The sequence below is a fragment of the Schistocerca americana genome, chromosome 7, assembly GCF_021461395.2.
Source record: "Schistocerca americana isolate TAMUIC-IGC-003095 chromosome 7, iqSchAmer2.1, whole genome shotgun sequence".
In the NCBI taxonomy this organism is placed as follows: Eukaryota; Metazoa; Arthropoda; class Insecta; order Orthoptera; family Acrididae; genus Schistocerca; species Schistocerca americana.
In genome coordinates, this window is record NC_060125.1 from 635,214,905 (window position 1) to 635,234,588 (window position 19,684).

At 37.7% G+C, this 19,684-nt stretch overlaps 1 protein-coding gene across 2 annotated transcripts in view; it reads left to right on the forward strand.

Annotated features, from left to right (window-relative positions):
• Positions 1-19,372, forward strand: part of LOC124622635 (transducin-like enhancer protein 4) — a 461,107-nt gene extending 441,735 nt beyond the window's left edge. For both annotated transcript variants that reach the window (XM_047148412.1, XM_047148413.1), the window contains exons 13-18: positions 320-688; positions 1,928-2,177; positions 3,035-3,214; positions 5,910-6,194; positions 9,547-9,705; positions 15,300-19,372. In XM_047148412.1, the coding sequence (XP_047004368.1) occupies positions 320-688; positions 1,928-2,177; positions 3,035-3,214; positions 5,910-6,194; positions 9,547-9,705; positions 15,300-15,407 (1,351 nt within the window). In that variant the 3' untranslated portion in view covers positions 15,408-19,372. The remainder of the gene's footprint in view (positions 1-319; positions 689-1,927; positions 2,178-3,034; positions 3,215-5,909; positions 6,195-9,546; positions 9,706-15,299) is intronic.
• Positions 19,373-19,684: the final 312 nt, after the last annotated feature.

Consider the following 19,684-nt stretch of genomic DNA (forward strand, 5'->3'; position numbering starts at 1 on the left):
TTTATGTAATTAGCACATTCGAATGCATGAACATTACCGATAAAATGCCGTCGATCAAATGTTTATTTGCCGGAGCCATTACAAAGGTATCGGGAAAGATGTAAAAACACAAATCCTCCAATAAACCAGTTATCAAACCTTAACCAAATGCTACAAGTATCATCGGAGAAGTCGACGTGCAAACTGTGGGACGGTGAAGTAGTACAGATTAGTGCCGTTGTCGGTAAGAAAGTGACACGGGAGTGTGCGATTGTCTCTGTAATACCACTGTCTACTGTAATGTCGCAGATATTTTAAGTTAACCTTTATAATGTTCCAGCCCGAGGAGTGGAACGTCGTCAAACGCGAGCACTCCCTCGACGAAGAAACTGGACGGCGAGAAACCGACGACTCCGATCTCGAAGTCCGTGACTCCGACTAGCGGTGGCAGTAGTGGGGGCGGTAGCGCCGCGGGGGCGGCTGGGGGTAGTGGGCTGAAACCGGTGGTGAAGCCGCCCTCGCTGTACCCGCACTACCTCGCCGGGGCCGGGCCCCACGAGCTGCAGTCGTACGGTGCCGCTCTGCACAACAACCTGCCGCCTGCACTCAACAGCTACCCGAGGCCGCCTCTGGTCAGCTACGAGCCGCACCCGCAGATGAGAGCACCCCTCGGGCCTGCCGGCCTCGGAGGCATTCCGGGAGGAAAACCGTAAGTTGCCGGTCTGTACGGTGTACTGAATATTGTCGAGGGACTCGCGTCCCTCGGTGTTGCGAGAGTCGAGCTAAAAACGAATGTAATTTTTTGGTCTTCTGCTTAGTCTTACAGCTTAGCAAAAAGTATTCTAGCTTTCACAGATAACATTATTCTTTAATAATCCCAGCAACACAGAAGGGAGAAATATAATTATTTACGGTAATGTCTGAGCCAACTTTTGTAGTATTCACTTGTAGTCCTGGAATTGCAGGTGAATTAGTGGTGTGCAGTTATCACTCTGAACTCACAGGGGACTAAAATAATAGTCTTCTCTGGAGCCAACTACATACGAATTGTTTTGAGGCTCGGTGAAGTTTGTTTACTCACGACCGAACGGATTCACCCAGAATTGGGCCGTTGCCGTGGGACGATAAAAAGAGCCGTCGTTTCTTTTACACTGACCGGCCACGTTGGCGTGCAGTTGCCGTAGACCTCTTCCCGGCAAGGAAATCTCAGTCGTGTGAAATATCGTTGTGAGCCTTCGTAGTTCCAGTGTTTGTTTGAGGTACCACATTGTTCGTACTTAGTTGTCTTGCCCGTCACAATTAGCCCGCTTTATCAGCCGTACCTTGGCAAGTTACTACAAAAATTCTGCCTGGAGTTATTTTGAGCCATGCACTGCCGTGTTCACATTTGAAATGTTCTCCATATGATAACATTATTTGGGGTTGCTCAACTTTGCAGTACATTGTTGTCCTTTCCTCACAACTTCTGTGTTTCTCATTCCATCCGAAGCAAGGTATGCCAGTATGAAGAGTTTGTGTACTTGAACTTATTGGAGAATGTATGGAAGTAACATGGAATCACACATATAAAAAAATTATTGTAGCAATGTACTGTACGGATTTGAACATTTTAAATCTTTATGTTTGTCATGAATACTAAGTGTGCAGTGCCTCACATTTCAGTGATTGAGTCCTGTGTCACAAATTGGTGTGTGTGTGTGTGTGTGTGTGTGTGTGTGTGTGTGTGTGTGTGTGTGTGTGTGTGTGTGTGTGAGGGAGAGAGAGAGAGAGAGAGAGAGAGAGAGAGGAGAGAGAGAGAGAGAGAATAGTTTGTGAAGTAGGATATCACTGATATTATTAAAGAGTTTTAAATGGGTAGTGAATTTCTGTGGGTCTGTTACTTAAGGTATAGCTTAAAAATATTTGTTATACATGCAGTGTTATTCAGACATAATATTTCTTTGAACAGGGCTTACTCCTTCCATGTCAGCTCAGATGGCCAAATGCAGCCCGTGCCATTCCCTCCAGACGCACTCATCGGTCCAGGCATTCCGCGACACGCTCGCCAGATCAATACGCTGGCACACGGAGAGGTTGTTTGTGCAGTCACTATCAGCAACCCTACAAAGTATGTTTACACCGGTGGTAAAGGTTGTGTGAAAGTGTGGGACATCAGCCAGCCTGGCTCAAAGAGCCCTGTTTCGCAGCTGGACTGTTTGGTAAGTGTCGAGAAATGCTGTTCAGTGTTTGTTCTAGTTATCGATTAAATTCTGTCCTACCTTAAATTTAGTTAGCAAATACGGTTGAGATGTGACACAAAAGCTAGAGCTGTGCCGAGAAAATTCGCAACAATAGAATAATGCAAATTCAGTCATTTCTACCCTACAGAGGTTAAAGTCAGCAGCATAAAAAAGTAATGAGGACAGATGTACACATACGGTACACAGAAAATACTGAGCGGTTGACAGTAGCACAAGAAAGCAGCAAAGATGTACAATAATCTCTCAGTCCATTCCTTTAGGTTGGGTCAGAGGATTGTAGACTATCTGTGTGTTCTTTGAAATAATACTTTAGAGCAACAGTTGCCAGCACACTGTTTTAGTTTGCCTTTTTTCCTCCGGTAAAAATTACAGGGAGAGGTACTGGTGGATTGTGAGTGTGAAGTCCAGGAGGCATTCCTAGGTAGTTTATTTGGTTAGAACAGTTACCGCTAGAGACAAGGATTGAAACTTAACTCTTGTCTGTGATTTGCTCTTTCATCTCTTAAGGAGTTTCAATAGAGTTCCAACATTTGTCACACCTGTACTCACTTCCCAGGATTTTATCAGTGTGAAGGCTGTAAAAAAAGGAATATGTCAATAACAGTGACTGTAAATAGTGCTTTGTGGCAACTGCCAAAAAAGAAGAAAAGTCTTTACCACTTAATAGCACGTTTGCTTTGTTTGAATAATCTTCAACAGCTCACCCTCAACTTGAAGAAGAGAGTGGAGGTTCCACGAGACAAGGGCTATTTGTCATATTAGCATGCCAGTTAAAGTGTTCCACCAGTAATGCTGACGTGTTTTGCTACTTACAGCAACGCGACAACTACATTCGCTCTGTGAAGTTGCTGCCAGATGGCAGGACTCTGATCGTCGGGGGAGAGGCGAGCAATCTCAGCATCTGGGACTTGGCGTCCCCTACACCGCGGATAAAAGCCGAGCTGACTTCTAGTGCGCCAGCTTGCTACGCCCTTGCTATCAGCCCAGATTCGAAGGTAACCGATCCCCAGTGTGTGTTGTCGTTCAGTGGTATTAACTATATTTGGTTAGTTCTGCAATGTGTATCATTCATTCTTTTAGCAGTTCATTCTTCTAGTAGTTGCCATACTGAGCATTGCTTTATGTGAAGTACGTTCCCAGTGTGGTCAAACATAAAAGTTCAATGGCTGTCAAACGTAATTACCCACAGTACATGAATAGTTAGCTTCAAAGATTTTTCTTTTATGTTTTTCTTAGCTTTGTTACTTGTGACTTCACCCATGTATTTATGACACAGATACTCATACAGTATGATACAGTACATGAATAGTTAGCTTCAAAGATTTTTCTTTTATGTTTTTCTTAGCTTTGTTACTTGTGACTTCACCCATGTATTTATGACACAGATACTGCACACATTCCTCTGGCCACCTTCTCCCTCTCCACCTATCAGCCCATTTTCACCCCCACCTCAGTGGGAGATGATTTTTAACCCCACAATACTTCTTTCCAAACAATAACTAGTAGGTGTACTACTTGACTGTGATCGATCCAGTGGTTTAGGAGCAGATGTGGAAAACAGTTTTTTTTGTGTGTGTGTGTGTGTGTGTGTGTGTGTGTGTGTGTGTGTGTGTGTGTGTGTGTGTGTGTGTGTGTGTGTGTGTGTGTGTAATAAGATGACTTTCTGGCCAAAAGGTTATGCATTTAATAGTCGTGGTTGTCATCATGGTGCTGGTTGTCCTCTGTTAATCAGTTTTACACATATATTTGATATGTCATCTTACTTCAGTTTAAGAGCAAGGAAAAAACATAGTTCACACATACAGTCACATATAGACCTCGCTTGACAAGAATGGGGCACAGTCGGCTGTGGCATTATATTAGGAACCACCCAAGCATTTGCTTGAAGTCATTTAGGGAAGCCAGGTAAAATCTAAATCAGAATGGCCGTAATGTACCCCCTTGTAATTCATATCCTAGCACACTACTCAGTCTGACAACAATTTTTAAGCCGTTTTCCATATTAAACCAACTTGATTTTCGTAAAGTTGGTTTTGACTTTGTGATGAAAGATGGAAAAGCAGAATAATAATGTGAAGTTGTCACACGTACAAGACATAATTGACTCACTGACTACAAATACATTTAAAATTATGTAGATATTTTGAGACAATAGAACCTGTTGATGGTAGTGTACAGATATATAGTGTGAGGGGAAAAAATCTTAATTCTTTAATTGTCCAATAGTGCAGTTTTAATCAGTTTTTTGTGATGAAAAACTGAATGTCTGAACAACTTCAGTTTGTATTCATCTTCAGCACTATAATATTTGTATTCCAAATAGTGTTAACACAAAATGTCAAATTGTACCTCAGACTGACTGAATAACAAGCATTCCTTCTCCTGTGTCTTCTCTTTGTTAGTAAGAGTAAGGACTTCATCTAATGCTAATTTAAAACCGCTATAGTATTTACATTTCACAGTTTGAGCTCCACCATGTCCTCATCCATCTACACAACATAACTTCTTCTCTCTGTACGTGCAGTTCTTTTAATAGCGGTTTTTGATGGTTGTTAATTTTCTGAACGAGATAGTGAGTTGTAACCACATGTGTTCAATATATTTACAATTTTCCAGTACGTACTATTACCAACATTGTTTCTCAGAATGTGTTGATGCTTATGTTAGCAGTGCTACTACTGAATATGTGTGTGTATATGTTATTCGAACAACATTACCTGTTTCCAAACAGTAAAATATACAAAAATTACTTTTGAATTGGCGTAATTGATTCAGTGTCTGGAAATGATTGAATTAATACAAAACACTGCTTGACCAATATTGGACTAGTCCTATATGTTACTGTAACTACTTTCTTTGGTTAATGCAATATACTGTTACTTTTTACTTTTGGACTATTTCTCTAAATATGCTGACAGATTACAGTCTTAAGAGCATACATTTTCCCTCTTCCTTTCATCCAGTTTTCTTATAACCCAAGAATAACTCATTACTGCAGGCCATCTCAAAATTTGTATTCATGAGCAGTAAATCTAATTTTGTAATTAGTGAAAAGTGCACTTTTTACTTACTGTGGATCAAACCCTTACTATCTTATTTGGGGGGATGAAGGGGGGAGGGGGGGGGGGGGAGAGAAGCATTAAATGTGGTAGAAGAAAGACAGAGAATGGCGAAATACTGAAGGACAAATTTTTTAGGGCACAATTTAGCGGTACACAATATTGTAACCAGGGAAATAAATTAGTCATTTACATTCTGTTAATTCCCATTGTCAACATATTGTTACTTTGTTAAGTACTTCATGTGATTTAACCTTCCTCTCTTCTTTCCTCATTTCTTCCTTTTCGTTTGGTGATTTCTGAAGAAGAAAAAAATTATATGTGATATGTGTGATAAATTGTTTAATTGAAGGCAGTACTTTCATACTGTAATAAATTCGCAAAGTGCCCAAGCTTCACACTGGTAGCACTTGGATGATGTCTTGGGTGGCAGTAATAAATTATGTACACAAACCTTCCTCGTGAATCAGTCAGTTTGTTAGTGGAAACTGTACCAAAATCCGTACAGTATTCCCTCAGATTAGATGTAACACACAGACCGAAAAAAGACATGTCAAGTGATCTGTAATCTGTATAAATATGGTACATGTAGCTGTATAATGTTATGTATTTTTAAAATTTTTCTTTCCAGGTGTGCTTCAGCTGCTGCTCAGATGGCAACATTGCTGTATGGGACCTCCACAATCAGACTCTGGTACGACAGTTCCAGGGTCATACGGATGGTGCCTCTTGTATAGACATTTCAGCAGATGGCACTAAATTGTGGACTGGTGGACTCGACAATACAGTGCGGTCGTGGGACTTACGTGAAGGCAGACAGTTACAACAACATGATTTTACATCCCAAATATTCTCACTTGGTTACTGCCCTACAGGTGAATGGCTTGCTGTTGGAATGGAGAACTCCAATGTTGAGGTGAGTGCAGCAATGGGTTATTCCCACACCAGCTATTAACACAATACCTGAGCAAAATTCCAGTGTGTGAGGAATTTTAAGCTAACAGTGGTAGCTGTGGAAGAAGCATTCATCTGTGAGCTGAATCTCTGAATCTGGTTTTTGATTCTGAAGAGCTGTGTAATGCGAGGGAAGTGGGGGGGGGGGGGGGGAAGAAGAAGATCAGAGTAATAGTTTGTGTGTGTGTGTGTGTGTGTGTGTGTGTGTGTGTGTGTGTGTGTGTGTGTTTGTTTGCAATTCTCACTAGTGGCTTTCAGCAAATGCGTGATTTATTTCGAGAATTGAATACACTCTACATTTAACTACTGGCAAGCTATAATTTACAAGTATACAGTGAGATTTGTACTTGTGTCCGTAACCATTAATCACATTAAATATTGGGTCTCAATTAACAATATGTATGAAGTGATGCTAGTGCGGAATATGTGTGTTCTAAAGTACGTGTTACATGAACACCTCTGCTCTGGATTGGGGCATAATGTTGGTGTCTTCCCACGAACTATTATTAGAAGTTTGCTTCGGGTTAAATAAGTTTCTCTCCTGAGTTCTCATTTCAGTTGTTCCCGAAATCCCTTGTTGTAAATGCCAGGTTAGTTTCTAACAGGGATGCTATCGCTATAGCCGTTTTCGTCCTTTCTTATCTTTTTGCAATCTGAACTTATACTTATATGTACTTGAGTGTCAGCATGAAGTTAAGCCTTTCTTTAAAAAAAAAAAATAAAAAAAAAACCCTTACTTCTTTCTGGTCTACACATACAGTATAGATTTGCTGCACTCTGATAATATTAAAGCAGTTTTTGCAAAGGTTGATCAATAATGTCCTGAAGATTTTTGTAGCCATTGAAATGTAGGAAAATTACCTAATATACATGGTGTTGCAAAATAGTACCAAGAAAGTTTGAGTGGTTGTAGAGGCTGTCTTGAGGGACAAATTAAGGGTAGAAGCCTGTGTCCGGAAATGTCAGCCAGTGGCACTACAGAATGTTAAAATTATAGGTGCTAGTCTGCTGTTAGGCCACCACTTCGGCAGCAAATTTGACTTTGTACGCTGACGGACTATAGGCGGAACATCTTACAGTGTTGTTTGTTAACTAGTAAATTCGGAGTAGGAAATAAAAACTTCGAAATTCATCGATGACGTTGTAATTCTGTCACAGACAGAAAAGGACCTGGAAGAGAAGTTGAATGGAATGGGCAGTGTTTTGAAAAAAGGATATAAGATGAATATCAACAAAAGCAAAATGAGGATAATGGAATGTAGTCGAATTAAATTGGGTGATGCTACGGGAATTACAATAGGAAATGAGAGACTTAAAGTAGTAAATGAGTTTTGCTATTTGGGTAGCAAAATAACTGATCATGGTTGAAGTAGAGAGGATATAAAATGTAGACTGGCAATGGCAAGGAAAATGTTTCTGAAGAGGAGAGATTTGTTAACATCGAGTATAGATTTAAGTGTCAGGAAGTCGTTTCTGAAAGTATTTGTATGGAGTGTAGCCATGTATGGAAGTGAAACATGGACGATAAATAGTTTGGACAAGAAGAGAATAGAAGCTTTCGAAATGTGGTGCTACAGAAGAATGCTGAAGATTAGATGGGTAGGTCACATAACTAACGAGGAGCTATTGAAAAGAATTGGGGAGAAGAGAAAGACTAGAAGAAGGGATTGGTTGGTAGGACACGTTCTGAGACATCAAGGGATCACCAGTTTAGTATTGGAGGGCAGTGTGGAGGGTAAAAATTGTAGAGGGAGACCGAGAGATGAATACACTAAGCAGATTCAGAAGGATGTAGGTTGCAGTAGGTACTGGGAGATGAAGAAGTTTGCACAGGATAGAGTAGCATGGAGAGCTGCAACAAACCAGTCTCTGGACTGAAGACAACAGCAACAACAACATCAACATCATCATCAACAACAACAACAACAACAACATCAAAAAGCTGCTGCATAGGGAGGCCTCGTCTCTTACGCATGTGATGCTGTTGCCTTGGTGGATGACGGTTTCAGACATCTGTTCCTATCCTCAATTTGTTCCTCAAGACACTATATACAACCCCTCGAAGTTTGTAAATGGCATTTTGTAACGGACTTTATATAGGAAAAGTCATTTGGTACTTCACATTTGATGTATCTTCTGCATATGTGCAGAGTTTCAAACAGTTCCAATACCAATTGTACAATTTGTGCTATATGATAAAACTGGAGCAATAAAAAATCAAATCAAATCAAATCAAATGGCATGGCTATAGTGAACCATCAAAAGGGCAACTGTGTAAGACCCTCATTACAAGCATTGTGCTGTAATGGAATTCTTGGTTTTGTAAAAAGAAATTGTGGTGAAAATCCATAAAGTTCGTGTGCATTTTATGGTAATGATGCAGTTGATAAGATTACTGTTGGGTGATAGGTATAGAGAGTGAAAGCATCATGGGCTCCACGATCAGCCGCGTTAGAGACGTCCCTTCACATCCACTGCTACCAATATGGTGAGTTGCAGGGGCTCCATCATTTGTACAGACCAGTGCACCACAACTTTGAACATGATGAGAGAATTGTAATTCGTGCAGTGAAAACATGGCTACGAGCTCAGGACAATGACCTTATCAAAAGGAAACACGGGTTCTGGCATAAGGCCTTAGAACATAATGGAGACCAAGTAGAAAAATAATACATTCAGAAGAAACATTGATTTATATTGCCACCAACTCTAGCTCTTAAGAATAAATATGATAGGATAAATTGTAGAGCATTGTTTACTGAATGACCCTCAAATTAAAAGTGTAGCTTTTCGAGGTACTGAATACATTGTAAATTGCAGATAAGCAGACAGCTGATGTAATTTTTCTCTCTTTGGGGAAGAAAGCATCTAGTACCAATGCACAGATGACATGGTACTGACTCAAATTAAAATTATAGTAAAAACAATACTAATAAAAAATGAATAGTGAATCTTGTGTAATTGTAAAGTTTCCTGTCTTTTGAGGATTAGTGTCATTGTTAAATGTTCTGTAGTCTTCATCCCCCCCCCCCCCCCCCCCCCCTTCTTTTACATCCTACTTAAAACATGCAAAGAGACAGGGAGAGAGAGAGAGAGAGAGAGAGAGAGAGAGAGAGACAGAGACAGAGACAGAGACAGAGACAGAGACAGAGACAGAGAGAGAGAGAGAGAGAGAGAGAGAGATGGCACAACATTATACTCATTATAGTACATTGTAAGAAATTGAACAAATTGCTTTGAAAAAAGCCCTTTTCGTACCTTTTCTGGGTCAGAATGCTTATTTTTAAATATTTGTTCATGTATTGTTTCAACAGGTGCTACATGCAGCTAAACCAGACAAATACCAGCTTCATCTTCACGAATCATGTGTGCTTTCTCTGAGGTTCGCTGCATGTGGGAAATGGTTTGTGTCCACTGGCAAGGACAATCTCCTCAATGCATGGCGAACTCCATATGGAGCATCTATTTTCCAGGTAATTATCAGTATTATAAGGTTTCATATTCTTGGCTCCAGATGCTAATTTATATCACCTAAACTACAAATAGTACTTTCAATTGTTTTTAGTGCAGTATGAGATAGTGAAAGGAGTGACAGAACAAACTAGTGATACAACAAACAGAAAAATGTTTACTGTGAAACACCAATGTGCGTTGTCTCACTGATTTATTTTCATCTATAGTAATTAATAACAATTTGTGTAGCAAAACAGTAAAAAACAGTCCTCCAAATTATGACAGTCGTCCATCAACAGCTACTTGTGACCTATGCTTCCACCTCTCCTTTTTCCATCTCTGTATTGCAGAAGAAAGAGGGAATATCTCTGTTTAGTGCTAAAATATAATAAATTGCAAAGAATGAAAATGTAAGAACTGTAACTGAGTGCTGTGGAGATAACAGCAAAATTATAATTGTGGGAAAGATAACAGTAACACATTATTTGAGGAAAATAATTTTTGTTTGTTTAGCAAAGGAAAAATTTCTCAGTTTCGTGAAGCTTTTCGATATCTCTGCAGAAGTACTTTCATGTATTAGTGTTCAATGTGCTAATGTGCCTAATGTGAAAGCAACCCTGATTGGATTTTAGATTTTAATAAGCAATGAAAACTGATAATTTGCTGGTATATATCATCGTGTCCGGAGCTCGTGGTCTCGCGGTAGCACTCTCGCTTCTTGAGCACGGGGTCCTGGATTCGATTCCCAGAGGTGTCAGGGATTTTCACCTGCCCCGAGATGACTGGGTGGTGTTATGTCATCTTCATCATCATCCTTCATCCCCATTACAGTCAGAGGAAGGAAACGGCAAACCACTTCCACTAGGACCTTGCCTAGTACAGCGGTGCAGATCTCCCGCATCGTTCCCCTACGCTCTGTCGAGAAGCGTGAGACTTCATTTCATTCATTCATTCATTCGTATATCATCATGACACTGCAGTGATATTGTTTCATTTATTGTGGCTGATTTAGACTGATTTACTGAGCATTGTTTATAAAATATTTGTCTTCGATACTTGAAATGTCAGTGAAGTTCACAGCAAAGATGTAATGGAATGGCTCCCAGAAGGAATTCCACATACTGCAGTCGGGTATGTTAATCTTTTGAGACTTCCATTAAAGAAAATTATGTAGGGACATCTAATTGACACAGTTTTGGACACTAACAAAGCACTGTCAGGAGTAACTATGTCGCAGGAGTGTCAAGTTTCATGTGTAGGTACACATCATAATGAAATCTAAACCTTTGTAGACACTATGGTTTGTAAACTGGAATTACAGCTGGCAATAACAAGAGAATAGTGGACATAAAAATGGAGATAGAAAACTGTCAACCCAGAGTAAAGTTACAGAAATTCAGAACGGTGAAGCATTTTCACTGATTGATGTGAATCATAGATAAGTGTACAGTAGATTACAAACAAAATAAGAGAGAATAAAATAACATTTTATTCGGTTCTTGATCAGCTTCAGACTGTACCATGTTGATTGCAGGTTTACTGTCTAACATTATATGAAGTACTATGAAGCAGAAAAACATTTGTGATGAAAGACTTTTATATATTTTGGACTCCTGGGACGTAGAACACTTCTGTAGAGGAGACTGCATAAAACACATTTCTGCAACTTTTTCACAAGTATGGTTTAACTGTTTTGGAACTGTTTGAAATTGGCATGAAAGAAGATACTTAAGGAACCCATAGGTCTGTTGCAAAAGCATCCAGCATTAGTATGGGAATGTTACTGAAATGTCTGTGACCTTACGTGTAAATTTTTGGTTACAATATTCTGTTGTCTACACAAAAGGCTGATGAGCATCCTGGTAGATTCTATTGTCTCCAGTGCACACTTGTGTAAGGAGAAATCAGGACTCAGGACGTGTGTGTGTGTGTGTGTGTGTGTGTGTGTGTTTTTTTTTTTTTTTTGTGTTTGGGGGGAAGGGGGGGGCATTGATCTACATTTGTACACCAGAAGTCATCATATTGTATGTGACAGTATAAATTATGTTCCAGTACTGTTCATACAGTAGAAAACGAATGGGTAGCTCTGAGGGACGAAGTAGTGAAGGCAGCAGAGGATCAAGTAGGTAATAAGACGAGGGCTAGTAGAAATCCTTGGGTAACAGAAGAAATATTAAATTTAATTGATGAAAGGAGAAAATACAAAAATTCAGTAAATGAAGCAAGCAAAAAGGAATACAAATGTCTCAAAAATGAGATCGACAGGAAGCAGGGATGGCTAGAGGACAAATGTAAGGATGTAGAGGCTCATCTCACTAAGGGTAAGATAGATACTGCCTACAGGAAAATTAAAGAGACCTTTGGAGAAAAGAGAACCACTTGCATGAATATCAAGAGCTCAGATGGAAACCCAGTTCTAAGCAAAGAAGGGAAAGCAGAAAGGTGGAAAGAGTATATAGAGGGTCTATACAAGTGCTGTATTTGAGGACAATATTATGGAAACGGAAGAGGATGTAGATGAAGATGAAATGAACTATGAGTTTAATAAGTCACAGCTGCAAAATACTAACGCGAATTATTTGCAGACGAATGGAAAAACTGGTAAAAGCTGACCTCGGGGAAGATTAGTTTGGATTCCGTAAAAATGTTGGAACACGTGAGGCAATACTCACCTTACAACTTATCTTAGAAGAAACATTAAGGAAAGGCAAGTCTACATTTCTAGCATTTGTAGACTTAGAGAAAGCTTTTGACAATGTTGACTGGAATACTCTCTTTCAAATTCTGAAGGTGGCAGGGTTAAAATACAGGGAGCGAAAGGCTATTTATAATTTGTACAGAAAGCAGATGGCAGTTATAAGAGTCGAGGGACATGAAAGGGAAGCATCGGTTGGGAAGGGAGTGAGACAGGGTTGTAGCCTATCCCCAATGTTATTCAATCTGTATATTGAGCAAGCAGTGAAGGAAACAAAAGTAAAATTCGGAATAGGTATTAAAATCCATGGAGAAGAAATAAAAACTTTGAAGGTCACTGATGACATTGTAATTCTGTCAGAGACAGCAAAGGACTTGGAAGAGCAGTTGAACGGAATGGACAGTGTCTTGAAAGGAGGATATAAGATGAACATCAACAAAAGCAAAACGAGGATAATGGAATGTAGTCAAATTAAATCGGGTGATGCTGAGGGAATTATATTAGGAAATGAGACACTTAAAGTAGTAAAGGAGTTTTGCTATTTGGGGAGCAAAATAACTGATGATGGTCGAAGTAGAGAGGATATAAAGTGTAGACTGGCAATGGCAAGGAATGCGTTTTTGAAGAAGAGAAATTTGTTAACATCGAGTATAGATTTAAGTGTCAGGATGTCGTTTCTGAAAGTATTTGTATGGAGTGTAGCCATGTATGGAAGTGAAACGGGGACGATAAATAGTTTGGACAAGAAGAGAATAGAAGCTTTCAAAATGTGGTGCTACAGAAGAATGCTGAAGATAAGGTGGGTAGATCGCATAACTAATGAGGAGGTATTGAATAGGATTGGGGAGAAGAGAAGTTTGTGGCACAACTTGACTAGAAGAAGGGACCGGTTGGTAGGACATGTTCTGAGGCATCAAGGGATCACCAATTTAGTATTGGAGGGCAGTGTGGAGGGTAAAAATTGTAGAGGGAGACCAAGAGATGAATACACTAAGCAGATTCAGAAGGATGTAGGTTGCAGTAGGTACTGGGAGATGAAAAAGCTTGCACAGGATAGAGTAGCATGGAGAGCTGCATCAAACCAGTCTCAGGACTGAAGAGCACAACAACAAGAACTACTACTGCTACTACAAAACAACTGTTACTCCTCCTCCTGTACCACTGAATTATTATGGGTGACTGAAATGTGAGTTCATACTGTATTCCTTCCCATCTCAATGGTGTTTTCATTGGTTGATTAGTGATTCTGCTCGAGGGAAAGCTCTTCTGCTCTGTCATTGCTTAATCTGTTGATCAGTTTCCATCTTCAGTACACAAAATGAAGTTCTCAGTTTTTTAATGTAGATTCCTCAGACAAATATTAAGGACTGTATTTATACAGGAAAGTAGATGTAGATATGATTGTTGAAGTATTGATACTGTAAACTGAGACAACTTTGCCAAGCAAGACAGCTTTGCCACTTTATGAAGTAAGATGTTATTTGGCACCCTACCAAATTCCTTAATCATCCAGTAGAGGTGCAAGTGCTTTCATTGCACATGGCAATCTATGAAAACGACAGATTTTGCATGCATATTAGGTGTACAGAAGTGTCTCACATTGCCCAGTCATTCTGACCTAAGTAAAAACCATTTCTTTTGTTCAGTGCAGTGTATAATTAAGTTTTTGAATCACTTTTAGAAATAAAATAGAGTGTTGTATTAGTATAATAATATAACTTGGCAATGTTGACCAGGAAATGTGGTAAAAATTGTAGAACTTTCCCAGTTTAGAATTTTGCGTTTTTCTTACTTCTTTCATACTTTTTTCCTTAACTGATCTTTTTTTGGTCTCTGCACATGTCGTTAAAATGCTGAGGCTCGTTACAATCAAACTGGAAGCACACAGGTGTGAAAATTTTTGCTGAGAAGAGGATCGTAACTCAGCCATTTGTGAACATAATCAAATGAATGCCACAATGGCCCAGCATCTTACCCAAATAATTCTTGAAATGTTTGTTGTGATAAAATTCTTGATTAAAAAGTGTGTCAAGCAATTTAATAAATGACTGTATAGGGAAACTTATTAACATCTATGGAGACAAGGAGTTCAAGATGTCGCATCTTTATACAACAACAGGGAAAGAGGTTTTATTTCCCATATGTGCCAGTTGAAGCCACCCTGAGTGTAAAAGACATGGGGCACATAAATTTTTCTTTTCTGAAAATATTGAGCATTTCTTTTAACTTTGAAGATCTGAAATTTTGTTTATACTTTTCTGTATAACTTTCTTCTGTATAACTGTCTTTGCATTAAAGTGTTTACTGCTTTAAACATCTGTTTCTGCAATTTCTTGGCCATTTCTGCTAATTTTAACACCATCTCATTTTTTAACATATAAGTAATAACTAAGTTGTTATCTGGTCACATGTTATGAAACTAGACATCAAGACTCATGTTTTAGGATGGCTTCAAAAATGTTTTTTGAATTATTAAGTAACAAAACAGGTAGAAGGAAAAAAATGTGGCCAAGTTGTCCCAGTTTACAGTGTTGTGTCCATGTTTCTGTTTCTTTTTGTAATGATATGGAAAGACTTCCAGGCAACGAGAAGCTGTGCAACACAGGTTTTAATAAATGTTTGTTTAAAATGACACCCCCATGTCTACAATTTACTCTTCATCAAATGGGAACCTGCTTTGGCTTATAAAGAATGTCATTCATCTGAACACTGTAATTACACAATGACAACAGGTTTTACAAGGCAAATAGTTACATTGAGTACACTATATTACATATTCATTTTGTACTTGCTCTATAGCACATTGGCAACAATGGTACATGTGCTATACATGATTCATGTTAACTTGCGTCTTGACCCCTATATTTTTAACACTCTCCACACTCCAACTGACATTTGTTGTCTTTATTTGTTTTGCAGTCAAAGGAGTCGTCATCCGTGCTGAGCTGCGATATTTCAGCTGATGACAAGTATATTGTGACAGGCTCCGGTGACAAGAAAGCAACTGTGTATGAAGTTATCTACTGACCAATTTATCCATTCTTCTGAAATACTGCAGATGTGATACTGTGAATGTGTTTCCGGCATGAAGAACTAAGTGTAATTTTGACAATACGCACCAATAAGAAAGTGCTTGGATCCTGAGCATACTGCTGCACAGTTAAATATGACATATTGTGAGTATAAAAAAGGAGGAAGTGTTTGGAAACTCTGAAAGAACTCAGGTGCATTATGTTGAGGAACAAACTGTTATTAGTGGACAACATGGAGTTAAAGATAAAACAATGGGCCTATTGTATAGAGAAAATATATGGCACCATTCATTTTCTAATTGTTGACTACACACATGTAATAAATTTTATTGATGTCGTACACCTTTAAAATAGTTTTATCTGAAGTTCTTGTGCTCTTAATGTAAATGTGTATGTAGTTTCTTATAAAATAGATTTTTAGTTTTGCTCACAAAAAGACTGCTGCATAATATTTATGATATTGGCATGTATGTGTGGGAAGGATTTTGAGCTTCATACACTTGTCACTGGATCTGAAGAAATATATTTTCCATAAATTTAGGATTATCACATGTTGGTAACTAAAGCTTAGAGATGTAAACTCTGTTTCTTTTGATGTCTTATTACCATTACTCATTTTATGGTAACTTTCTTTAATACTTCAGATGTCCCTAAGTTATTTTAATTGTTTTTGCTTATCTTGTTTCTACAGAATTAGTCAAGATTTGTAAAATGTGAGTCAAATTCCTTAGTTTTTGAGGTATTTTCATTATGTCATATTATGAAAGCCTTTGTCGTTGTTGAATAACCAATATTAAGTGGACCACATATGATCACTGTTTGAAATGATTATTGTGTTTGACAGTTGTGGAGAATATTGTCTGAAGCTCAAAGTTGTTCACTCAAATATCTTGAATGGTACTACAATGGTAAAACCTTTGTCCGTAGTTTTGTTTGGCTGTATTGAAAGTTATATCAGCCTGGAGGAATCATCCTTTTTTGTTATTTGGTATCTTTGTAGGGTGCTGAACACCATAACGCAAAAGCTGATGTTTTTTGACCTGAAAATAATTTATTATTCACAAACACTGTTTTATTGTGAATGCTTTTGTTAATTATATCTTCGTACTTTGATAAATATTGTTGCTCTACTCAACTGTACAATGTGAGAATAATAGATTTCTGTCATTATTGACTTTTTTATTTTTTCATTCATAATTATAAATATGATGAAAATAAAATAAATTTGACATTTTTGTTTGTAAGCAGTGTTCCATGTGGTCTCTAAATTATAGTGCATTGATATTTATATAGTTCTACCTAAGTGAGCAACTCACTCTATAATCACTTTGTTCAAATTTCTTTATTATGTTTCTATTGATTTAATCAATTGAACTGTACAGCTTCATTACCTTTCTATGTAGTAATTGAGTAACTAAATCACAAAGTGGTTATAGGTATGAGAAAAGCTTATGGGTGATTCTCCTAGCTAGGTTTATACTTGCATATTATTGGGTACTGCTTGTATTTATCAGCAGGACCTGCCACCTAAATTTAATCTTCATCCTATGGTCAGGCATAATAGTACATTTTTCCAATGTACCAAACAGTTTGTGATGGGACTACAGATGATCATTTTTCGTGCTTCAATGAACATTGTTAAAGTAAAGGTGTTGCTAGGTGCTATCATACAGCAAACATGAAAAGCACAAAAATTTTAATGTGAAGACAAAAACTGGCTTCTTCATTGACTAAATGTGCATGCATTTTGTGACTACCTTTTGCCAATAAGTCACAGTTTCAAGCACTGCTGATTACATGTACCAATTATATTAAGAAAAGTTAATGCATTGCTTAAATATTTGTTGGCAGAATGATTACAACTGTTGTTCGTTAGGTTGAGAATGTAATTTGCCACATTGGCTGTATTGTTTCAAATTATTTAAAGAACAGAACCTTATATTGAACATTCAAACATGTTTTTCAAGTGTGATACCCATTTGAAAATGCAAACATAAAACACACACACATCAGTTTTGATCTAGACAACTAGCAGTGTGGTAACCTGTATCATGTGAATATTACATTTGATGAGATAGGTGGAATTTTTATTTTTATGTCTTTTCTGTGGGACAGGCTTGTGGTGGTGTGTTTTCTATCACTAAATTACTCTCTTTATTACTAACATCTTTGCTATGTTTCTGTTCTGGTTTTTAAAATTTTTATCATCTTCTTCACATCCATAAGGTGCATTTTTCAAGTCTTTTCAATAGAGTAGAGGACATATTTGCCGTTAAAAGATGCAGCCAAACTTCTTTGATGTCTTGCCATTTTTTCTTCTTTGTTTGAGAACAAGAAAGAAGTGGAGCAGCAGCTACATATTCTTTGCAATACAGTAATTAGCAAATCTTTTCTCACAGAGACACTAGATATAATGCTTTGTTCCAGTTTTAGCTTTGCAATTCGAGCTTTATGGAGCTGTAAAAGTCATATATTGCATTTTGTAGAAAGACATTTTAATAATGCTGTTTGTTAGTTTGTTTACAATAGTAGTATTGTGACATACCATTGAGTGCCTAACTTCAGTGATGACATGGAATTTGTTTTAGATCAAGGTTATGCTAATCTGATCACTTTTTCAAGCATTGGTATCTGTTCTTGTTAATTGATGATACTAAGTTTTACTGTTGCCTTTTGTGAGAATGTTTTCTTGTGGATGCTTTTTATGGTCAGTTTGAAGTTAAAATTTTTCAAGACTCTAAAACCATATTTCTGACCCCATATCTTCATTGAAAGGAAAGTTATAATTCTCCATAGAAAATAATGTTATAATTTTCTTCTAGAATATACTCAGGAGTTGATTGTGGTACAAAAGCAAACTACGGATTAGAAATGATAGCAGAGAGAAAGAAGTTTGTTAATGTATGTAACATGCTCTCATTTAAGAAATGTGTTTGCTTTTTGGACATGGGATACGTCAGGTTGACCTGGCAAGTCGAGGCGTGGACCAGTTTCAACCCACTTCAAAGCTTGACCAACACTGTCACTCATCAGATATTTAATGCTACTCATTTAATATATTTGTATGATTTTTTTCCAATAAGCAGTGCTATACTGTGAATTATGGCTTCAAATATACAGCAAATACGTGCTGCTGTTGTACAGGTTGTTTACCTGAAGGGGGGAAAATTTGATATTTTATTTTTATAGCCAGTGCACACTTGAAAATTTTTCAGATATATCTCATTAAGGCAGCTAATTAATGCTACAAGCTATTAGCAGAAGCTCAGATCATCTACCACTCTTGGGCACACCGTGGAAAAAAAAAAAAAAAAAAAAAAAAATCTCAGAGCAACATGGTACCTCACAAGAATTAAGCAAATATTCCCTTCAAACAGGACAAGAGAACATATGTTTCAGTTGCCTCTTCAATTTACTGTGATATGTATATAAGCTATACATACTGATAACACAGGAAAGATCTACCTGTGATTCTATTACTGTAAGTCATTTATACATGTCAAGTAAAACAAGCAGCCACATTCTACCTCAGAATGAAACAAGTATTTTTAATTTTTCTTTTCCTTCTTCAGAAGTGTAAGTAATACACACAGAAAAAATATTTCTACAAAATGTATATTGTAAAATATGTGACAATTTATGTGCTGCTTAATGAGTGTTGTTATTCAGAATTCTGTATTGATGACCTCTTTAGAAATTGTTCATAAGTTGCTCCATCATGGAGGATTCAGGTATCCAATGAAGTTTTCTTTTAATGAACTCTGTAGCTGAAACTAATCCTTCCTAATAATTAAGAGTGGTTTCAAGAATCATTATAATCTATTGGAAGTTCTTCTGTTCAGACAAAGCTGTTTGGTATAACTGTTATCTGTGTGTGACGCAGCGATCAGTTTTAAAAGGGCAAGATATTTCTGTTGCTTTGTGTAACTATGAAAATTAAAATGTTTCTTTGTGCATAATAAAAAATGATATATCATTTAATGTTAAATTTTGTGTTTACTAAGGATTATACACCTGATTTTTGATTTGTTTGTGAATAACAAATTTCATGCCTTCTACTGTCTGATTACTGCCTACATTTCCTCATGTCCAGTCTGTCTTACAAATGTCTAGTCTCTCTGTCTGTCTCTCTCTCTCTCTCTCTCTCTCTCTCTCTCTCTCTCTCTCTCTCTCTCTCACACACACACACACACACACACACACACACACAGTGGGAACAAAGAATATATCCATGGTAAATTATTTAGACTGCTGTTGAATCAAAAAGTATTT